General features: G+C 33.9%; 1 protein-coding gene and 1 long non-coding RNA gene across 6 annotated transcripts in view; both read right to left on the bottom strand.

Moving 5' to 3' along the window:
- LOC115442986 (anillin) overlaps nt 1-21304 on the bottom strand; it is a 79580-nt gene that overhangs the window by 17029 nt on the left and 41247 nt on the right. For all 5 annotated transcript variants that reach the window (XM_030168238.2, XM_030168240.2, XM_030168239.2 and 2 more), the window contains exons 8-10: nt 17704-17945; nt 16002-16251; nt 10795-10990 (exon numbers count right to left, since the gene is read on the bottom strand). In XM_030168238.2, coding sequence (XP_030024098.2) covers nt 10795-10990; nt 16002-16251; nt 17704-17945 — 688 coding nt within the window. The remainder of the gene's footprint in view (nt 1-10794; nt 10991-16001; nt 16252-17703; nt 17946-21304) is intronic.
- On the bottom strand, nt 3988-8379 carry LOC119189918. Its single transcript, XR_005112674.1, has 2 exons — nt 8071-8379; nt 3988-5195 (listed from the first exon to the last, which is right to left on the bottom strand). It is a non-coding gene; the product is annotated as an uncharacterized LOC119189918 (long non-coding RNA).

The raw sequence follows: 21304 nt of genomic DNA, 5'->3' as shown, positions 1-21304 counted from the left end.
TTGTATTCTGGAAGCTTCCCTTACATATACTGTAATAAGTGAAATCCGTGGGAATTAAATATAACTGTATTACTATAAATACATGGGACATAAGTCAACATTAAGCAAGTACGGTATATGGCTAGAATATTGCTGAGGCCTTTAACTCCGATGTATATTTCGGTTGTATATTAAAAAGAGCACACATAAACAATCGAGTGTGTGTGGACGACTGATCAAATGCAAGCGAACATACGGTCCTGAACGGCGAATGTTATTCGCTCACGCTCATTCGCTTGGTACCGGAATTACATCGGTATACCTTGATAATTATAACACCAGACACAAAATCTGTCATTATCAAATAATAACCTACTGTACTCAATGAATTGCACTTATATTAATTAGGAAAGTACAAAACTTACAAATATAAAAATATACAAAAGGAAACTGTATAACATCTAACACTAACACTAAAACTAAGTAGGCAAGTAACAGTCTTATAATTATTACACTTTATTATATGTTAAGTAGAACTTAAAGATGTTAAAAAGTTATGACTTAAAATGTCAATAAACTTTAAAGTGTTCGTAAGTACAAAATTCGTACTTTTTGCGATTCATATGTAGTACAATAAGTTGTAAACTTATACTTTGATGAAAACTTTAAAGCTTAAATCAAGTTTTAAGTAGAAACGTTCAAGTTAGGGCCTTGTTATTATATTAAGCAGAGCTTTTTAACTATTATTCAGCTGACTATATTCTTTGATAAATATTACGCTAATATTTCGTTATTCTATAGCTTCTTTTTAACGGACGAATAACTTTGCTACTTTTATTGAAGTATTAAAATTAGAAAGTTATACGACCGGTAATGTTTACCTTATTATTGAAAATTTGAAAATGCAATATATTTGTATATTATATATTTATAAAAATTATATTTGAAGGTTAGATATTATTACTGGGTAGTTATATATACGTCATAGATAGTATCAACTGGCATATAGCGGGTATTGAACAAAAACTTCTCTTGCACTTTTATGCATAAAAGTATAATATACTTATAATTATGCGAACTGTTTTGTTATCCTCGTCTTTATTATTTAATATTTTAAATGTCGGTTTCATCAGATTTTAAACCTTATTTGTATGAATCTAGTAAATCCCGTGATTTTATTGTAATAGCTTTAGAAAATCATGGATTTCCTTCCATTTCTCTCCATAATTTTGTAAAAGACATACTTATAAAACCAATATATAATAATGCCATAAAAGACATTTATTAGGCAAAGTTATCACAACCCTGATTCTAACATCTACCTTTGCTACCGGCCGTTTTCAATAAACCCCAATCTCGATAAAAATTAAGCATGTCAAAAAACGTTGATCTGATTGGTCAATTACCACGATGGATCGAAAAAGGGATTGGGATATTTTTTACAAACCGCGGTATTCTACGATTCAGAGACATGACCCATCTCGACAAAACCGATTTCAACATGACATGCCAATCGTATAAAATTATGCATTCCATAGCTTTGCCGTGTTAGTGGGACACGTCAATTATCCGTGCTACAGTATAAATCATTGAATTTCAAATGATATTACCTCGACATCATGTTAGCACGGGTAAATATAGCTCTAAAATTAATCATGAAACTCAATTATCCTGTATCATGCAGGACAAATCTTGAAGGATACGTCATATCTCAACCGACCCTTTTAACTAACACATAGGTTGTCTTTAAGGTGTTCCCAGAGCAAAACGGGCTCTTATCTTATTTTTAGGATCTACGCAAAATTTATACAATATATTATAGAAAGAAATTAACATCATATTTCTATAATATATCTTAATTTCAGTAGATTCAATATATTAATAATGTGGATATTATGACATTAATTTCTCAATAAAAATGCCACTAAAATTGTTGATTCCGTGGACCTCCCTAAACCCAATTTCACATTGCAACCATCGCTATTAAATGGATATTTTAATTTAATATATGGGCAGTTTAAAAAATTCCAAAATATACCCTAAATTATTAATAAATCTTTGGATACTTGTGCATAAAAAATTTATGAAACGAATGTTCAGGATTGCTTGCTAGGGGGAGGATCATAAGAAAAGTAATTCTGAACTACTTACCAGTACTCTAATCATTAATATTTCATTTTTGTTTCGTTTATCTTTATTTTTTTTAATTAATAAACTTTATCTTATTTTCATTGGAGTGTAAAGTTAGAACTAGCAGTGACGGACGCTTTCGTTACCGTCATCGGATTAAATAACAATTTATCGCGCAACACGACACTAGAACATGTGTAATTGTGTATCAAGTTACTTTCAGGAACTGTACTGAGTGCATCCGAGTGAATTATGTCACGGGTCATTCGAAAATTGTCTTTGATAATAACACGCATGAGTTTGAGTAAATTGATGCATCAACTTTACGTAGGCCGTTGATTAAGAAGACACTTGTGTAGTGTATCGTGTTACTTTTAGGACGTCTGTACTCATAGTTTGTAATAGATATTGCTGTGAATTGTGTCAAAGTGTTCATCATTCTACGTGTTTAAATTTAATGAACAAAATAAATATTATATTTAATGTTAATTATAAAAAATCAACGATATCAAACCCTACAATTAGTTCCAAAAAGTAACACGTCACTATTTTACCATACATAATTCGATGGCTCCTGAGTAAACTATCGTATCTGAAAAAAAATGCGATTTGCCCTTTCATAGCGTTTCGTTATCTTTGTACTGTAATATGCACTTTTCAGCTTTCTCTATTTACTAACTCAGTTCCAAACCCACTAAAAAAAGTTAATAAATGAAGATTTTTTTTAACGGGTTTGATAGTAAACAGTACTTAGATAACGAAACGTTAGAAAGTGAAAATCAATATTTTTTAGATACGACTGTTTACTTTGAAGCCATCGATTATATCAAAATTTTGTACGTGGAAATGAAATTACGTCCACTGATTACGAACGCATCTTTCCCACTCACAAATAACGCGTGATATAATTTACATTGCAATTTTAATACATACACTGTATTCTCGCACGCGTAATAAACGCGCGATGTAATTACTATAAATGGATAACACAGAACCGGTCGGAACGGTGTCAATGTCAAGGTTAACTCGCTGGGTTAACTGTTGTGCCTTATGCTATATGAAATTGCTGTTAAATTGCACTAATTTTATATTCATATTTATTCAGTAGATTTAATCAAAAGATACCTGATTTAGCTTTGTTAGTGTCATTATAGTTTTTTATCTCCACACTATTCGTTCAATTATAATGCATTTTAGGGTTAATACAGTGCGGTCTCACCACCTTATTCATAAACGTTATTTATCAAAGGACGGAGTATTGCTGTGATAACAAGTCTGTTTCTCAGCTTTGTTTATCTGACAGCCAAGTAGATTAAAGTTGTATCTCAATATTAGCTAATCACAACGGCCCTATGTCTACGCACTGCGAAGGCTGCCATGCCGCCAGCGCTGAGAAACAGACTTGTTATCACAGCAATGCTTCGTCCTTAGATAAATAACGTTTGTGAATAAGGGGGTAAATATATGAATCAACAGGCATATAACGTCAATTGGACTACAATAATTATTCTTCGTATTATTGGATGTATACGGGCCCGTAATATGAAATATTTCTAAATGGAAAAACACAACATATGTATATACTAATATGTATGAATAAGGTCTGCGTTCTGATGATAATTAAGATTCTACATAAATGCTACATACACCACTGCCATAGCCACTGATACGGGCTAAACAAAAATACAAAACAAATTGTATTTTTTTTTCTTTCCTCTCTTTATCATGTTCTGTAGTCTTTACCTTAACTGATTTTGAAAAGAGCAACACCAGAGTTTCTTGCCCGTTCTTCTCTGGTGAGAACTACTTTCTAACTGGTAGAGTTAATATTGACGGAATCTAAATAATGTATAACATTTTAAAGATTCTAATAAATTATTTCATTTCATAATCCCAAAACTCAACACCTTGGAACGAGACGCAATGATTCCTTTTTGAAGTATAAAGTACTCTATACGATCTGATAGACAATATAATAAGTATCCTATCCCAAATCGAGAATCGAATTGAAATTCCACTTCCGTAAATATACGGTCATACACCATAACCAATTGGCACAATTGCAACACTAATAGATAAAAAAAATATCAAAAATGATATTTTTCGTAAATTCGCTCCAATATAAGAATGAGGCACTAATGTGTTTATTCAACATACAAACAGGCGTTTTTGCAAACATCTTATCGCACTTTTTTGTGGGTGATAGAAATGAAAGTTTTGTATTAAAAAAAAATATATACGTAATTGTATTTATATTTACCATTATCATCGTCAGACAAAGTGTCTACTGCTGAACATAGGCCTTCCCCAAAGACTTCAAGTCCTACTATCAAATGGAGCTATTTATGCAAAAAAGAACCTATTTGCACACATGTCAAAGTTTGCAGAAAGCTTTCAAAGTGTACCTTCTATCCATTATAAAAAGATTAAAATGATATAACTTTTTTTCTGAATCATTATATAGGTTATTGATAAAGGTAGCAGGAATTCGTCTAGATGCAAATCGCTTCGAACAAATCTATCAAGTAATCATTGAGGAAAGCCTATACAACAATGTCAAAATTGAAATTAATTTTATATTTCAAATGTCTCCCACAGTCACCCACTACATCATTCACAATTAATTTTAACAACAAACATGTATAAACATTGTAATATCACAATATATAATACAGTCACGTATTGATTATGCTTTGTTTAATCATTTAGTTTTCTCAGAAACGGATAGAACAAGTTTCGACACCGCGGTAAGGTGGGATCGCTTGTCGCTTTCTTTTTTAAATCAATTTGTTTGTTTATTATAAAGTTGTGAAATATTTTTTATATATTTCATGTCACTATTGATTGTTGTGTGAAGTCAACAACATGTTAAACGCTCTTTTTACAGTAAACATTATATTAGCAAAATAATTACAGAATACAATTTTTATACATTCTTTTGACAACGTCCAACCAGAGAGAATAATAATAATCGAATAGTCGCCGCGTGACATATCTTCTCTTCTGCCAGCCTGCGCGCGCAGCCGAATACTTCCGGAAACGCCCGATGTCATCGGCTAGGATAGCGGCGCGTAACATCGGCCATCCTGCAAAGTGAATACCAAAGGTATTCACAAAAATAAATTTGAGGAAGCAGAACGGAATCGGATACCTATATTTTAAACATATTTACCAGTAAATCACTAACTATTTCTGATCGATTAACCCTTTAATAAAGCAATCAAGTCTTGCATATACACAATATCCAACAACTTATCCATTTTGCAATTAACTTTCACGCTATATGTGTATATAATGTATTTTTTGATAGTACCTAAACCCCGTTTCTTTACTTCATTCCCAGCAACCAAAGACCATCATTTTATTTATCCAAAGTTTACATACAGTTAATGCTGAATACTAATAGCAATCATAAAATGCTGAGAACTAAACTTAAGTTTAAAAAAACACCCAGAACAATTAGACCTTTCAAAACAAAACCTCCAAATAGTAAGACAGCAGCAAATAGAAAGGAATGAGGAGCACAACTAAAGAACTTCATAGAAGTCGCAAAGGAAGTTAACACACAAAATAATATAACACACAATAAGCACAAAATTCATACATATAAATAAGCATATGCAACATAAACCAACTCAATCAAATCAATTAATCAAATGGTTTACGAGTAACACAGCATAAAGGCAAGAAGCGTTAGAAAAGTCATGACTGAAATTAATAAAATATTTAAAACTAACATGCGAAAGATTGCCATGCTTCCAGATTATAAACACAGAAAAAATGCATTCAAACGACCAGAGGCATTAAGAAAAGAGACGGGAAAATACAGACACCGAAAAGAGATTAGATCCCCAGCATAAAGGATAAAAACAGCATAATAGAAACCACAATACGAGAGTCTTAATCAAAGCTACTAAATGCATCCAAGAATTATACACATGCAGAAATACTACAGAAACTACAGATCCGACCATTCAAGAACCGGCACCGGAGACAATCTCTGAAAAATAAAAGTTGTCAAATAAAACTCCAGGTACAGAGAACATCAGCAATGCACTGCTCACCGAGAACAGGGACATTATTAACACCTACACTAACATAGTTATTGACTGAGGTCTTAGAAAATGAATTAACTTCAAGTCAGTGGACAACAATTACTATTATACGACTACACAAGAAGATTGATAAGAATAACATATATTTTTATTATTAGCTCTACTAACCTAATCGATAACTTAAGGTGTTCAGACTCCAAATTAAGAACGGATACATTAGCAACAGAACTGCGTGCACGACCTTCGAGAAGTGAACTCTACATGCAATAAAAGTAAATAAGGAAGCAACTTACATTGTGTTTGAATTAGTAATAACGAATTAGTTGAAGTCACAAATTAGGGACAGAATTTATTATTCCAAGTTTCTTAATCTGAGGTAATTTACCGCTAAAATACAAATTTCTTGAAGCATATTATTGTGGACTGATACATTCGCCACAAAGGCAAGTGATGACTATAATTGATTCGCCGTGTTGGCAAGTTGAAAGTCACTCTGTTATGGAGATGGTTGCCAGAACAAGAATCAGCAAAATTAAGTTTCATTAGCAAAACAGAGTTATCAATGTCACCGTTAACCCATTTTTGTAAAATAAAAAAATGATATCTGCCATCTTGCGTCTTTATTCAAGAAAACTGATTTTAAATTGAGCAAGTCTAGATTCGTAGCTTTGTAAACTGTGGCAGTGGTTATTCACGTGTGAAAAATGATACAGAAACTGCTTCCAATCTTTGAATATGTTCGGTGAATAACGGACTCCAGAGAGCATAGCAACATTCAAGATCAGATCGGACGAAACAATTAAAAAGACGACAGAGTTCTCGGGATCGTCAAAACGTTCGTTTGTTATAACAGATAACCAATTGAAAGCGCAGCCTACCCCGTAACTATGAGTCGAATAGTCAGTTAAGCCACGCGTGTCAAGACACTTCCTAAATGGGGATATTATTTAAAATATAAAATAACACTAAGAAGGCTATAAATCTTTACAGTTTAAATAAATAACTATAGGTCTACAACTCGATGTCAAATATCTATACAGTCCTCGCCAAAAGTGATTCTATATCGCAGGCATAACCAAGACACTAGACCAGATTCAACTAAGAGAACCAGCAGACTTAACCGTAACCCCAGTGTTTATAAAAAAAACTGTCACTAGCGATCGAAGCCGATGTGGAGACATGTGATTTACAATTACACTACTCAAGTACAGCGTTAGCTACACGTGTATGTTCCGCTTATATAAACAACCAGCACAGAGAGAACATGGCCAACATGGAATAAAAACAATTACAGCTATTTTCATATGCATAAAACAATGTTGGCAACTTATCCGAACCAGAAGATTTGTACATAATTTTCGGTAATGTCAATTTTACATTCCGTAAATTGGGCTCCGTAAATAGTGTCGATACTAAAACACACATCCGTCGCTACTACTACCGAATATGTTTCAACTTTTTTTTTATTATAACACTACTTGTAATTTCTCGCCATATAATTACATATATACAATATGGCAATAACTGAACTCTAAACATACTTTTTTTAACTATTTGATTAAAACATCAGCTTCTGATGACCCACTAAAATCAGAAGACATCCATCTTCGAAGTATCATCATGACATGAATTCCTTATACATGTCTGCTCGACAAAACCACGGTTAAAATATTTCTACAACTCAACAAAAGAACTTATCATAAGCAGTACAATAGATGTCAGTTGTAAGGTTTTATCTGATATTTTACTAATTTTTTTTTTATAATGTTATTACCAACAATAAACCACCACCACCACCATGGTACACTTCAAAATTGCAAGAATACTCAAAGACAAATACAAATGTTTTTGCAATCTCAGATTACCATTCCCACTGTTTATAAAAAAAAAATGAGCGAAGGTTTACCAAGCTGAGTGTTACAGCTAGTACAGCAACACAATCCAGCATACCATTTCAGAGTCACCATATTGCACCTTTATTCATTCGCAGAAATATTGCTCATATATTGTACCTTATACTTAGAGAGCATCAATTGTTCAGAACCATTGTGTAAGTGCTATATAAGAATACCAAACATTTCAATTAATAAGCCAGTGCTTTTCAATTTATCCATAGTCCAAGTACAGACAGATTAGTTTTTTTTTTATCATGCTCCAAACCAGATCAGTGAGCGTATCTGGAAAAAAGGATATGTATGTTATATTATATTATTTTATTACATTTCTAAACAACAACATATGCTCTGCCTTATTTTCTTTACTCTGTTTTCTTAAATTGCATTTATACATCAACACAGTTGACTGGACTTAGGAAACTCGTATACCACAAATCACATAATATTGTACTCCTGCCGTATATTGCAGCACTTAATCTCTTTATGTCAGACTGTAAGCTTTCCATGTAAAATTAATGAATTCATACATATTATATATAGTTTATAATTAAATATAAACACAAACACAAAACCAGAAACAGAAATAGAAAAACAGTAAAGAAATTAAGTAAAACAGAATGAATGAAGCGGATCAGTAAAATAAAGCAGTCAAATCAGACAGAATATGTTCTGATGTAGTGCTACCAGGTGTCCCGATGTGCGCGGAATATCCCGGTTATCAGAGTTCTGGAGACGCGTCCCAATTTGCAACTGATTGGGACATTAAATGTCCCGAAAATCAATAAATTTATCAAAAGACATTATTATAAAAAAATAAACAACGCATCACATCACTAGCCCTGTAAGTATAGTTTTGTTTTGTTCTGTTGTTTAGAGACGCGACTGTACCGTGATTTATGATTCGATGTTAAAACAGAAATTGCAATTAAAACCAACATTAGCATGACTTGCAGTATTTTTTTAGGACCTAGTAACACTAATCAGAATGCTCATGTCTACAGACAGAATATGATCAGAAGGCTCATGATCACGACAGAATATGATCAGAATGCTCATAACTACAGACAGAATATGATCAGAATGCTCATAACTACAGACAGAATATGATCAGAATGCTCATGACTACAGACGGAATATGATCAGAATGGTCATGGCTGCAGACAGAATATGATCAAAAGGCTCACAGCCACAGACAGATCAGATTAAATAAAATGAACAGTTACGCACGTTCGCATTGTCAGCCTGAAGTGTTACGCCACCGATTTGACTACATATGACTCCAGTCATTCCTGTCTCCAATGATTTAGTTTCTAAGAAAACACCCTCTCCAGTGAGCCAAGCAGCAGGCATAACAAAGTTTTTGTTATGAATGTCGTGAATCGTAGTAATGTACAGACATCAATTCCATAGGCATTCCCAACATATTTACTTCAACAGACGTAGACGTTGTCATGGTAACTAAAAATCTGAGAATCTGGTAATTTTAATTTTGGCATTCAATGATTCATCACAGATTTATTCCGATAGTTCTCTTCACATTCGCATTCAATGTAACTTCAAATTATGCATTTGTGTAATCCCACTTCTGAATGTTAAACGCTCTTTTTACAGTAAACATTATATTAGCAAAATAATTACAGAATACAATTTTTATACATTCTTTTGACAACGTCCAACCAGAGAGAATAATAATAATCGAATAGTCGCCGCGTGACATATCTTCTCTTCTGCCAGCCTGCGCGCGCAGCCGAATACTTCCGGAAACGCCCGATGTCATCGGCTAGGATAGCGGCGCGTAACAAACATTTTAGAATTAAGTTTAATACAAGTTATTTATCGTCTAACATCTTGTATGGATACGAAACAAGACTGAGATGATATCACATATTTCGACTGTAGAAGGTCAATGTTTTATAGCAAAATTTTCACGTCAATATTTAATTATAGAATTCCGATTGCTCATTCCAAAGAAATACAGCGCAAAAACGCATTTCCATTTTGTTATGCATGTAGCAAGGATAAATTACTATCAAAACCTTGAATTTAAATATATCTTGATATATAGCAAAGCATAGGCCCGCATAGGAGCAAATGATTGTTCTAGACCGGTCCTAATCGCCTGTTAGACTAGGCGATGATTACTTCGGCCTAGAGAAACCTGGCAAGATCTATACGGGCAACATAAAAGCGAAAAGTTGACGATTATTATAATCTATGTTTACATTTTTAAACGACTATTAAAGAGGTTGTAACAATCGTACAATTGACGTTTAAAAGTAGAATTGACAGTCGTCTGTCAAATCAGAATTTAACAGTAAAGGCTATTAACATAAGTAGAAACAAAATTATATATGTAAATAAAGTCTTAAAAATAATTGTTTTTTGTTTTTAAGTTATTCATGATTTTTAAGGCCTATCTAATATCTACAACGGCAATCCACTTTGACAGCTGTCAAACCTTCCAAAATAGAACAGCGCAACTTAATAAAACGTTAAGTCGACGTGACAGGATTATTTTGTTTTGATTTGTTTATACATCAATACAAAACATTTTTATACATCCCAAAAAGAGAGAATTTCTTGACCAGTAATGCCATGTAGTCTTCTTTATTCGAAATTCGAATCCTTCCCGCCAAAACATAGTCCGCCATCTTGCCTTGTCAAATTCAGCTACACCTGTAAAGGTTCATATACACAGGAAAAAGAACACGCATTCTAAGGCGTAGTGTCCACACCTTGATCCGCCGCAGTCGGAATACTCCTCTTGGCTGTTCGAATGGTCCGTTTCGATATCCGATAAGTGCGGATACAGTCCAGGTTGCTGGACAATCGCTCCGTTCGTGTGTCCGTTTGCTTGTTCCTTTTTGTTATTAACTTTTATCCTTTTCACGTCGTCTAATACCGATAGTACCACCGGTGAGTCTTGCGAGCCTGGAATTAGAGATTTCGGGTTTAATTGTAATGTTTATTTTGAACCTATTTATGTACAAAATAAGAAACATTTTAAACTGGGATCTATCTATTCGTGGCATATTTCTAAGTTATTTATTTTCATTACCGCCGTATTGAAGATGACTCAAGTTCTGTCACAAAGTAAGGAGTCAGGACTCAAGAATACGCAACGAAAAGGAATGCTTTTGCACCATGAGTGGGCGATTCAATATGCCGATTAATCATATGAGTCACTTTTAGCGATTTCATGATTTGATGCAATCTATGATTTGAACGAAACCTACACTTATAGGAAATTTAACACAGGTTGTGAGCGATGAGTCGGCTGCGAACGAAATGGTACAAATTTGTGCTTACGTTGGGACAAATGTTTGTGCATTTTGCAAGTATTTGTTGCAGATTTAAACAATCCAAAACATTACCCATCTTACTATAAACTTTGTATATGTCTGTAATCAAGAGAGTCCGAGCCGGGGGGGGGGGGGCTCAATTCGAAAGCACATGTGCCTTCCTCCCTCCTCCTTTCCCGCATTACCAATAACATAGAGCGGAGCGTAATTGTGCGTACAGAATATTAGAAATGGAATTAGTGAATTCATTCGAGTTTTAGAACCTTGGCGACGCCCTTGTTCGTAATAGGAATTTTATGTTTTGTCTTGGTATGTTGTATGACATTTATGGTCAGAGGAATCAAAACAAATAGTTGTATAACTATAACAGACATACAACATTTATAAGTGAAGCCCTTAATATTTATAAATTAATTATAATCAATTTAGTAAATTTCTAAAACCTATCCATGGTGTAACAGGGACTAAGGACTATAGTGACTATCGGACATTTTTAATTATTGCGGAGTTCAGAATTCGATTCTGATTCTATGAACCGCCTTTCATACCACGTTTCCACTTTACATTGACAGAGTATTTTAATCCCTATATTCTCAATTTTGTCATGAACAATTACCGCTCTGGTACAAACATTTGAGACATGAAAATATCTAAATTTAATGCAAGTGCTATATAAAGAAACATTACCTTCCGGGATCACTGATCTTGTTACGACGCGAAATTTCGTCGAAACACACGTGACACGATATTTATCGCGATGACAGAAACTGAGTGTCCGTTATAATTTAACAGCAGTGTTTGAACGCGAAAATTTGTGACATTTAATTACGTAAAGTTACAGTTCTTTGAAAAAAAAAACAGACAAATGCGAGTTGGACTTGCGCACCGAGGGTTTCATAAAATTTACCTTTTTTGTAATTCAAGTACATATTTATGATTTTCACATTTTTTTCCTTTACATGCGCTGTAAGACATTGCTTCTTATCAAAATTCATTGTTTTATGCGAATGGGAAGTACTAAATCTGTCTTTATTGCCTTGTGTAATAGAAAAATATGCGACTTACATTTTTTTTCATATCTGAAAAATACTGTAGTCCCGAGTATATGATATAAATTTTAAGTCTACATGCTCTTGAGTAAAGTGTCTTATTGGAATAAGGGTTCCTTTTGAGGTATGGAGCCTTAAAAACACGTTCAAAGTAGATCGTGCAAATTTTAACATTAGATATTTTATGAGCTGGTTTTTTAATTCGATATTGATTATTTCAAGCTAACGGCCGCGTTCCTAATTTATCGCGTTGAATAGCTTCAAGATTTCGCGCGCACCTACATAAGTATGTGACCACTACTTACGCCGTGTCCTAGTGTGGGCGATGTACTAAAAAAACCCCGCGGTGGTACCTTTCAAAGTATGGGTAGCCATATATCGACTAAGATTAGATTTCAATAAACGATCCCAATCGCTTTTTCCAAACGATCGCGAAAATGGACCAATCAGAGTAATGTCATTTTGACATGTTTACTTTCTATTGGTTTATGCCCGGCATCAAATCGAAGATTTGAAATAGGTCGTTAAGGATTTCGACAGATAACACCCAAACAGCTTCTGAACTATTAATTCCTCTACTTTATATTTTGCACGATTTTAGTACTTATTAACGAAACCACATAAACGAGTCCTCGGTAACATTTAGACGAGTTAGACTATATGCTAAGTTGTTCCGCAGCCTCATTTTTTGCTTGACGAGGATTGCGCTCGAGGGGGTCGTTGACTCGCCCGTCTTGCTGACGAGATTCTTTGTCTGTACGTATGTAAATATTTGTATGTTTAATGTCCTGCTAGTGTGTTGGGTTTAAGAGTCATCCTCGAGTCATTTAGAGCCTTTCCGAGTTTACTTCACAACTGGTATTTATGTACGACTGGGGCTAAAGTATAAGCTAGATTTTGGCAGTGAACTATAGTTTATAACGACTGAAATATCAACAAAAACAGTGAGGGATATCGAGCACAAGAGATATTTGAAAATTTGCTTTGAACTCGCAAATTGATGCAGTCATAATAAACTGTACACGTTAAACCACGGAGTATATAAACTTAATTTGGATGACTACTTTATAAAAATATCGCTGAACTGAACTGAAAATAACTGTTATATGATTTTATTTGATATTTTTGTGCACAAATTTAATTATATACCATATAATACTGTGCCTTCTTTAGGTAAACATTTCCAATACACCCGAAATATAAATAAAGGGGGACTATGAATTACTGTCTTTTCTAATTTATACCATGATAGAAATTTTAATCTCACTTTTCCAAGAAAAGTAATAATTAACATAACACCTTGTAATAGTGAGCATGCGATATATTTAAGTCATAATATATTAATATAACTTGTTATTCATGTTAGTAAAATATATTTTTACACGACTGCTATAAGAGGGTTATGTTCCATCAACTCCGAGAAGACTGAACCTAATTTTTAAACCGTTGTAAACGCGTTAACAAACTAACAATCATATACAATTATGTAATAACACTTATGTTTTTACAACTTCTTAGCAATAAAGTAGTTACACCATTCAGAGTATGATTTAACTAGTTATCACAATAAGATGTTATTGCTTTTCTTTTCGCTAAAGACAATTCATGACGGTTTTTTTTAATTAATTACAGATAAAGGAAACCACTGGCCTGGTAGGCCATCAAGCCTATCCATAATCAGTATTAAAAAAATTCAATTTTTTATTACAAAGCACTTCTTAGATTTGCACTACGCTCGTCACTCATAAACATTTTTGATGACACTACGTTTGTTAGCCTGGCAAGGGCAATCTTCAAACACAAAGGACTTTTAGGTGAGCGGTTTAGGCATTCGCAACCCTTGAAAACTAAGCGACCATGCTGAGGGCAACCCACTAAAGAGTTGCGAGCCTCAGGATGGTCACTGGGAGAGGATGAGATATCAACGATTATGAAATAGACATTCATTTAAAGCTTATTAATAACTCTGGTTACGTACTTCAAACAATATTACAACACCTACCACTGTCCCGCCTTCAAACACCGCGAACAAATGAACTAAGGTTTGCGCCCTTGTCACGGGCCATACGATTGCTTACTACTATATCCCAGAACTTGGATATATTTATATGTAACCTGTCAGAATTCACAGAAATGGCTCATAGATGTGTTGAAATCAATTGTTAAGATTTAATCTGTATAAAATCGCATTAGTATCAACTGTTATGATGTTATACATATTTATTTATGTATAAATAAATAAACATGTAAAACAAAAACAGTTCTGGCACAAAGATGCTGAGCAACAGAAATAAAACACCTCGGTGTTACCTACTAAGCCGGACTTCCGCATACGAGAACCTTCCATCTAGTTAAACTAAAGTATGTAGAACTCTTGGAACACCATTGTCAGTGTACATTTCCACCCACACTGAGTACACATACTTGTAGCCGACTTATCTCATGGCCGTGACCCCTGGACCTCGGGTCGATAAACAAAAAACACGTTATTAATCTTTGCTTAGACGTGACGGTATCATGAAATATTGTAATTGATTTGTCTTAAGTGTTAACCTTCTTCTTGATGTTAACAATTTATTGAAGGTGCACAAAGGTGGTAAACTTTTGCAGGTCCAAAACCCAAAGCAAACATCACGGACTTTTCTAAATTACCTATATACATATTGTTTATCATTTATAGTTTCCTGTAACAGTGAAAATTCTCAAAGAGAAGCTCGAAAGAATGTAATATCTGCCAAGCCGTACTCAAGTGGACTAAGGATTAAACCCTATCAGTAGAAGAGGCCCGTGCTCATCCATGGGAAGTATAATGCAGAGTTGGCATTAACATACGTATTCGATAAAGCCAAATAGGTATTCAGAGTTAATTGTAGACTTTGTAGCTGGAGTTTACTAAAAACCTAAGGACGAGCGCGGCGATATATCAGAACTTTATAATTTGTGGTCCCGGTTTGCGTTGCTACGTTTTGTGACTAATCATTGCGTCTAACAACACTCAAATGACTTGCTCACCTCTTCACTAAGTTGTATAAAACCTAAAGATAAGGTTTACGGGTTTATTCTAGCTTTGGAATTAAACACTGTTCAGGGTCTCATGACAGCAATGAATCAAGTTTACGTTTATTAGTTTATTCTATTTCTTAGACTTGTACGAAACATATTGCTCTGGGTCTAATGAAATCATCGTACTTCACATATATTCCCTTTCCCTTTGTAGGTCGCCCACGTAACGTAGTTTAACGTATAAACGTCAGTATTAGCATATCATTGCCAAAATGGTGGAAATATGTGTTAAAAACTCGATGTTGTAACATGAGAAATCGACATACAAGAATACTATTGATTTGTAAGAAGATAATTTGTATTAACAAGGAATTCTAATACAATCATTTTCATTATTATTCTGGTCTTTCGGAGCGCATTGATAACGTAGAGTGAGAAGAATTATATGTATGCATGGTAAAACAATTACGACTACCTTTCTATGCAAAATAACACCAATAGACGATAATAATCTCCTAATCGGGGTAAAAGTAAATGTAATACATTAAAATAGTACCAATAATAAACAAGAAAATATATACTACTCACTTCTTCTCTTAACAGGCTGTGATCCAACAACCCTATCAGTCTCCTTTTCAGCCTCTTTGTCCTGATTCGCCGCTGCCTTGGCTTTGTCATCAAAGGTGACCTTCGGCACGTTACCTATGATCTCAGGTTTTTTGTTAGCTTGAGCTAAACTAGTCGTGCTGCCCATGAGAGGTGCTTTCTCAGACGGATCGTGATCACTGTGTTCATCTTCAGAATCATTGTGGTCAGGTTTTTGATGAATTGTTGGTTGCTGCAAAACATTATAGAGTTATTGTTACGGTTCTACCTAATATAACTCAATTCTATTTAGTAAACAGATATGAAAGTTTAGAACAATATTGAAACACATAATTGTTGTTTCAAATATCAAATATAAATAAAAACAGGTGTGTTTTATCAACCATTGGATAGTATAGTGGTATCTCAGATTTTTTTATTAAACTTAATCCAGATCATTAATTATACCATGAAGCTACTCAAATGTAAAATTGTATTATGCAACTTCTAGTTATTATTAATTTCTCATATTACGTTGTGGACACGGCACAAACTGACCAGTTCCAAAGATATTCAACAATACCCGATTTCACTTATTTCTATTAACGCAAACCCAAAACCAAACGTGTAAAAATTATCACATGTTCAGTTCGCGTTCGTTACGTCGACGAGTCGGTTCTACTTGACCTATAAACGTGCAGTCTCAGCCATCGCAGAAAACGCGAACGCGTACGTACCAGTTTCGAACAATGGGATAACGCTCTGTATTAGCTGAAGAGAATGCTTCGTAAACAACAAAGGGAACTGAACAGTTGGGATATTGTGTAATATTGCAATGAATATTCCATACAAGACAAATGTGGAGCATGGAGCTGAAAGTTTTAGTTGTTTGAAATGAAAACTCTGAAGAACGTTTATATTAATGCAATGAAAGATCTTGAGTTACTTTTACATAGAAAAACTAGCTCACGAATAAAGGAATGAGCCTATTAATCAAGGTTAAGACGATAGAAATTGTGTTGATACGGAAATCCTCAATCGTTTAAATTGTCCTTCAAAATACAACCATTTACATAAAAAAGGAGACACGATTCCACAAATAGACCGAACCATTACTTTTATCAATCACAAAAAACAAAACATTTGTCACCGTACTAAAATAGAAATAAAAGTTATCTACACGAGAATAAATCAGAGGGGTGAGGGTCGTGCTTCTAATAATGGATTACGTACAGACGAACGGGCGGGCGATGTGTGTAAACCTGAGGAATGCCGTTTACGGCAGGACAGACTGGGGCAAGATCATGTAGAATCTTGTTACAGAAGTAGCCGAGACTGATGTTTTATATTCTGGTTTAACAAATGTAGATAATGATGATAACTTTAGCCAGGACATAACGATGGCATTCAATGCAAATGTAAGCATAATTTGAAAAATAATGTCACGATCATCAGTGAACGCAATCGAAATCAAACTGCAATATATTAGTACATTTGACAATGCATATAAATATAAATAAATTCTTGATATTTCAGGCGAGAAAAAAAAACAACCATTAGCTTTCAATAAAAAAAAACTCATGGTAATAAATTGAGAAATGCTTACGTTTTTGCAAGTTTTACTAAAATATACCTACCCTATATACTTCAATTAGACAGTCTATTTTGCCTCTACCAAAAGTTAATAAACAAAACAAACCCATACCTTAAAAGGGAACCGGTTCTGCAGCATCTCCATGTCCTTCTCTTTCTCTTGTTTAAACTTATTGGCAATCGATGATTCGCTGATCGTCTGTTCCTTACTAAACAACGCTGCCAATTTACCCTTTATACCTCCGCCTACAGAACTCTGACTAATATTGTCCTCAGGAATGTTGTCTTTGGAGTTACTCCTGGAGTTCTTTGTAGGAGTTGAGTTTTTATTATGCCCCAGCGGTTTTGGTTTGTCTGGAAAAGATAAAACATTGTTAGTAGGGGTCGATGATTTCGTGACTCGATAAATGTTTGCCAACAATGATAGGTTTTTGTGGGTACAGTCGTGTTGGATTTTATTGCATTTTGGTTATGAAACTTCTATTTATAAAATTTATCACATTCAGTGTATTATATAAAATTAATTAATCTAACTATGTTTATATTGTTAACTGTTTTTTGTAGAGTAATTTCTGTATTTTAATTTCAATTAGGGCATAGGTTTAAGGAAGACAATCTAGTCTTAATGTAATTTAATGCTTAGGTATTGTTTATAATGATTGTGATCTGTGCTATGCCTTTTGTTAAAAAAAAAATATTATAGTAATAAATAAACTGGCTGTGACTTCTAAAAAATATAGTAGGAGTTAGAGCTAAGAGAATGTCAGTACGGTAGCTGGGCAAAAAGCTTTCTACATCTCAGTTCTATCCGTATCTTTTAGATTTTCCATCACATGGTACACCTATTATAACAGACGTATTGGTAAAAACATCAATATAGCTTAGTATCAATTAAACGTTGATTTTAAAACGTTGTTTTCATTCTCTTTTCAATCACATTGCAACTACAAATTCCAGAGCGATACATGTACGAATTCCAGCCAATTCTACATGTCTAGGTGCAACGAACTAAGTTGGCACAAACTGGTTGTGTCTTAGCGAATCGAAGATCGCGTTCAGTGGGCCGTTTTGGGAGGTAACTGGGAGGGGAGAGGGTTTCGTCTAGCGTACGGCTGGACTGTCGAGTCGCTATTGCTATTGTGTGCTTTAAGACTTGGTATTAACTGGTTTAGATAAGTTATAGGAAATACAGTTGCTTACGGTAAAAAAATTGCTAAATATCAAATAGCTAACGGATCAAAAGAACTAAGACTATAATATAATATTAACACTTTATTTTTTATATGTTATATTGTTAAGTAGAATAAAACTGCCATTTATTTTACTGCACATTTTGTTTAATTTCTCAAAGCGTGCAAAAAATTTATCAAAACGAGTTTCTAATAATCGTCTAAAACTTCTTTTTACCCATGACAAGTTCATTCAAATACGTATCCGGAGGATACATTATCTATCAACTAAATATCTACTTTAACTCTTGTATCCGGCATTGGCAAATTAAATGATAGCAGGCCTAAACCGGAATACTTAATCTTGTATAACACTTTTCTAAACAACAGTACATTACATTGCGATATAGTAACAAAAACTGGCGATAGAATAAAACGTTTCTATTGATGGGCAAAATTAGATTTAGTGAAAACATGATTTGGACTGCAGGACAAAAAATGTGCCTATTCTTATTTGTATTCAACTTTACAAGAAGTTTTTGGAGGTCTTTGGTGTATTGAGTAATCAAAGTTCAATGTCTGAATGGATTACTTATTCGGAAACTGATGATTATAGTGATGATGATCTTTAAACCGACATTGCATTTAAACTAAAAGTGCTTATCGTACGGTAGAGTTCGTCCTGAATGACAGAGCAATGATATCTGCTTTGGCCACCCGGCAAAAAGCACGTGAACTTTCAATTAAACATTACCGGTTTCGATTTAAAAGACAGTGTAATTTAAGAATTAGGAAATAAGTCATCACCCTGATATCTATCAAATCAATTAAAACCTCACTAAATATAAAAGTGAAACAAATTGACAACTTTACCTATACATTCCACTGTCATTAAAATTAATTTCTGTTGTGCTTAATACTACGAATATATTTTATCTGATGATTAAAAAATCAGCCCTCAACAGTGTTATTGGTAAGCGCAATACATTTCCAAGAAGTGATTTATAATGCAAAGTATGCTCAGGGGTCTCTAGTCCGTCTACGGGGGCGAAACGGTCAACAATTGCGGGCGTTCTAACCGAAGGACCACTTAGCCGTATATTTAATAAGGGATTTTGACTCTTATAAATACATAGTTATTAAACCTGCCCATCAATTAGATCACTTATAACTGCAATAAAACGGATATGCTCCCGTAGATGAAATAAAGCCCCCCGACCTTACTGAGATGGTACATCTATTAATGCGATATTTTGTTAGGTATAAACATTAACTATCGCATCTCCCTATGCCTCCTGGTATTGCAGATGTTCATAGGCGACGGTAAACACTTATCATCAGGTGTACCGTACGCTTTTTTTAAAAAAAAAAACATCCAACTCCACAATTTTGCAACGAGCTTACCAAATCTCGAAAGTGGAATCCAAGGGTTCGTAAAATTTCATTAATGCCCTAATAACAGACATGTTTATGTTGAAAATTTGACGATGGGCCAACAAACACGATGTGACCTAGTTTCGGTACAAAATGAACAATACAGTGGTACTCCCGTTTCGTATTAAAAGGCTGGCTTTTGAAGAGAGCGAGATTGCTTCGCGGATTTCTTTTTGTCATTAACTGTAATCATAGGTCTACACTGACTGATATGAAGGCGGTCCTAACAAAAGATTTGGGGTAACTTCCCTTCTGTCATCAACTCGAATTATTTTTGTACCTTATTTTATTTTGTGCGTATTCATCATTTTATAATAAACCCGCGTTAAAGACATTTAACATTTACCCGAAGGATAAATTAACTATTTAAAACTGTCATATACATTCTGATATTTATTCATTGAAGTAGAAGAAAATTTTGTAAAATATTTTCCGATTTTCATCCACTCTAGGAATATTAAACTTTTTATATCATTGGTAAATAAATAAATATTACTGTAATTAAGTAAATTCTTCATAATACTGCATTTTTAATGAGTTTTTAATTATTATATTCACGGTCAATCGCAACAATTTACATTTGAGTCGAACAATAAAGTTGCAAGGTAAAGTCCAGCGCACACTACGACCAGGCGCATCACAAGAAATTATTATAATTAACGGTCTAAATAATTCCCACGAACTCAATTCTCAATATGCTTATTACTGTATGCAAGATCTAATGTAAATGACCTTCCATAAATGAGAACTAAAATGTACACCTATAAATTAGATAGGGTATAAAAATACAATGCAATCATCGTTCATGTTAAAAGCTTCAGCAAAGCATCTCAAGTTTACTACATAAAAGCTCAACTCTATAGCTTTAAATTGCATTATAGGCAGTCATGATTTCGAATACCAATTTAATTATTTAGACTTTCCAATACTCATCAGACAATAGTGGCGAAGGGTCTATATTATTCGATTCCTGACGGCTATCGTTTATGTACAGTTTATGTATAATCTAATTATTACTAGATCGGTTTTCAGACTGCATTTATGCATTAATGTCAGTGGCGAAGGGTGAAATTTTTCAAAGTTAACTCCTGGCAAAATAATATTGACTTA

The sequence above is a fragment of the Manduca sexta genome, chromosome 4 (assembly GCF_014839805.1).
Source record: "Manduca sexta isolate Smith_Timp_Sample1 chromosome 4, JHU_Msex_v1.0, whole genome shotgun sequence".
Lineage (NCBI taxonomy): Eukaryota > Metazoa > Arthropoda > Insecta > Lepidoptera > Sphingidae > Manduca > Manduca sexta.
Note: the sequence above shows the minus strand (reverse complement) of the source record. Positions and strands in the feature narration are given on the sequence as shown.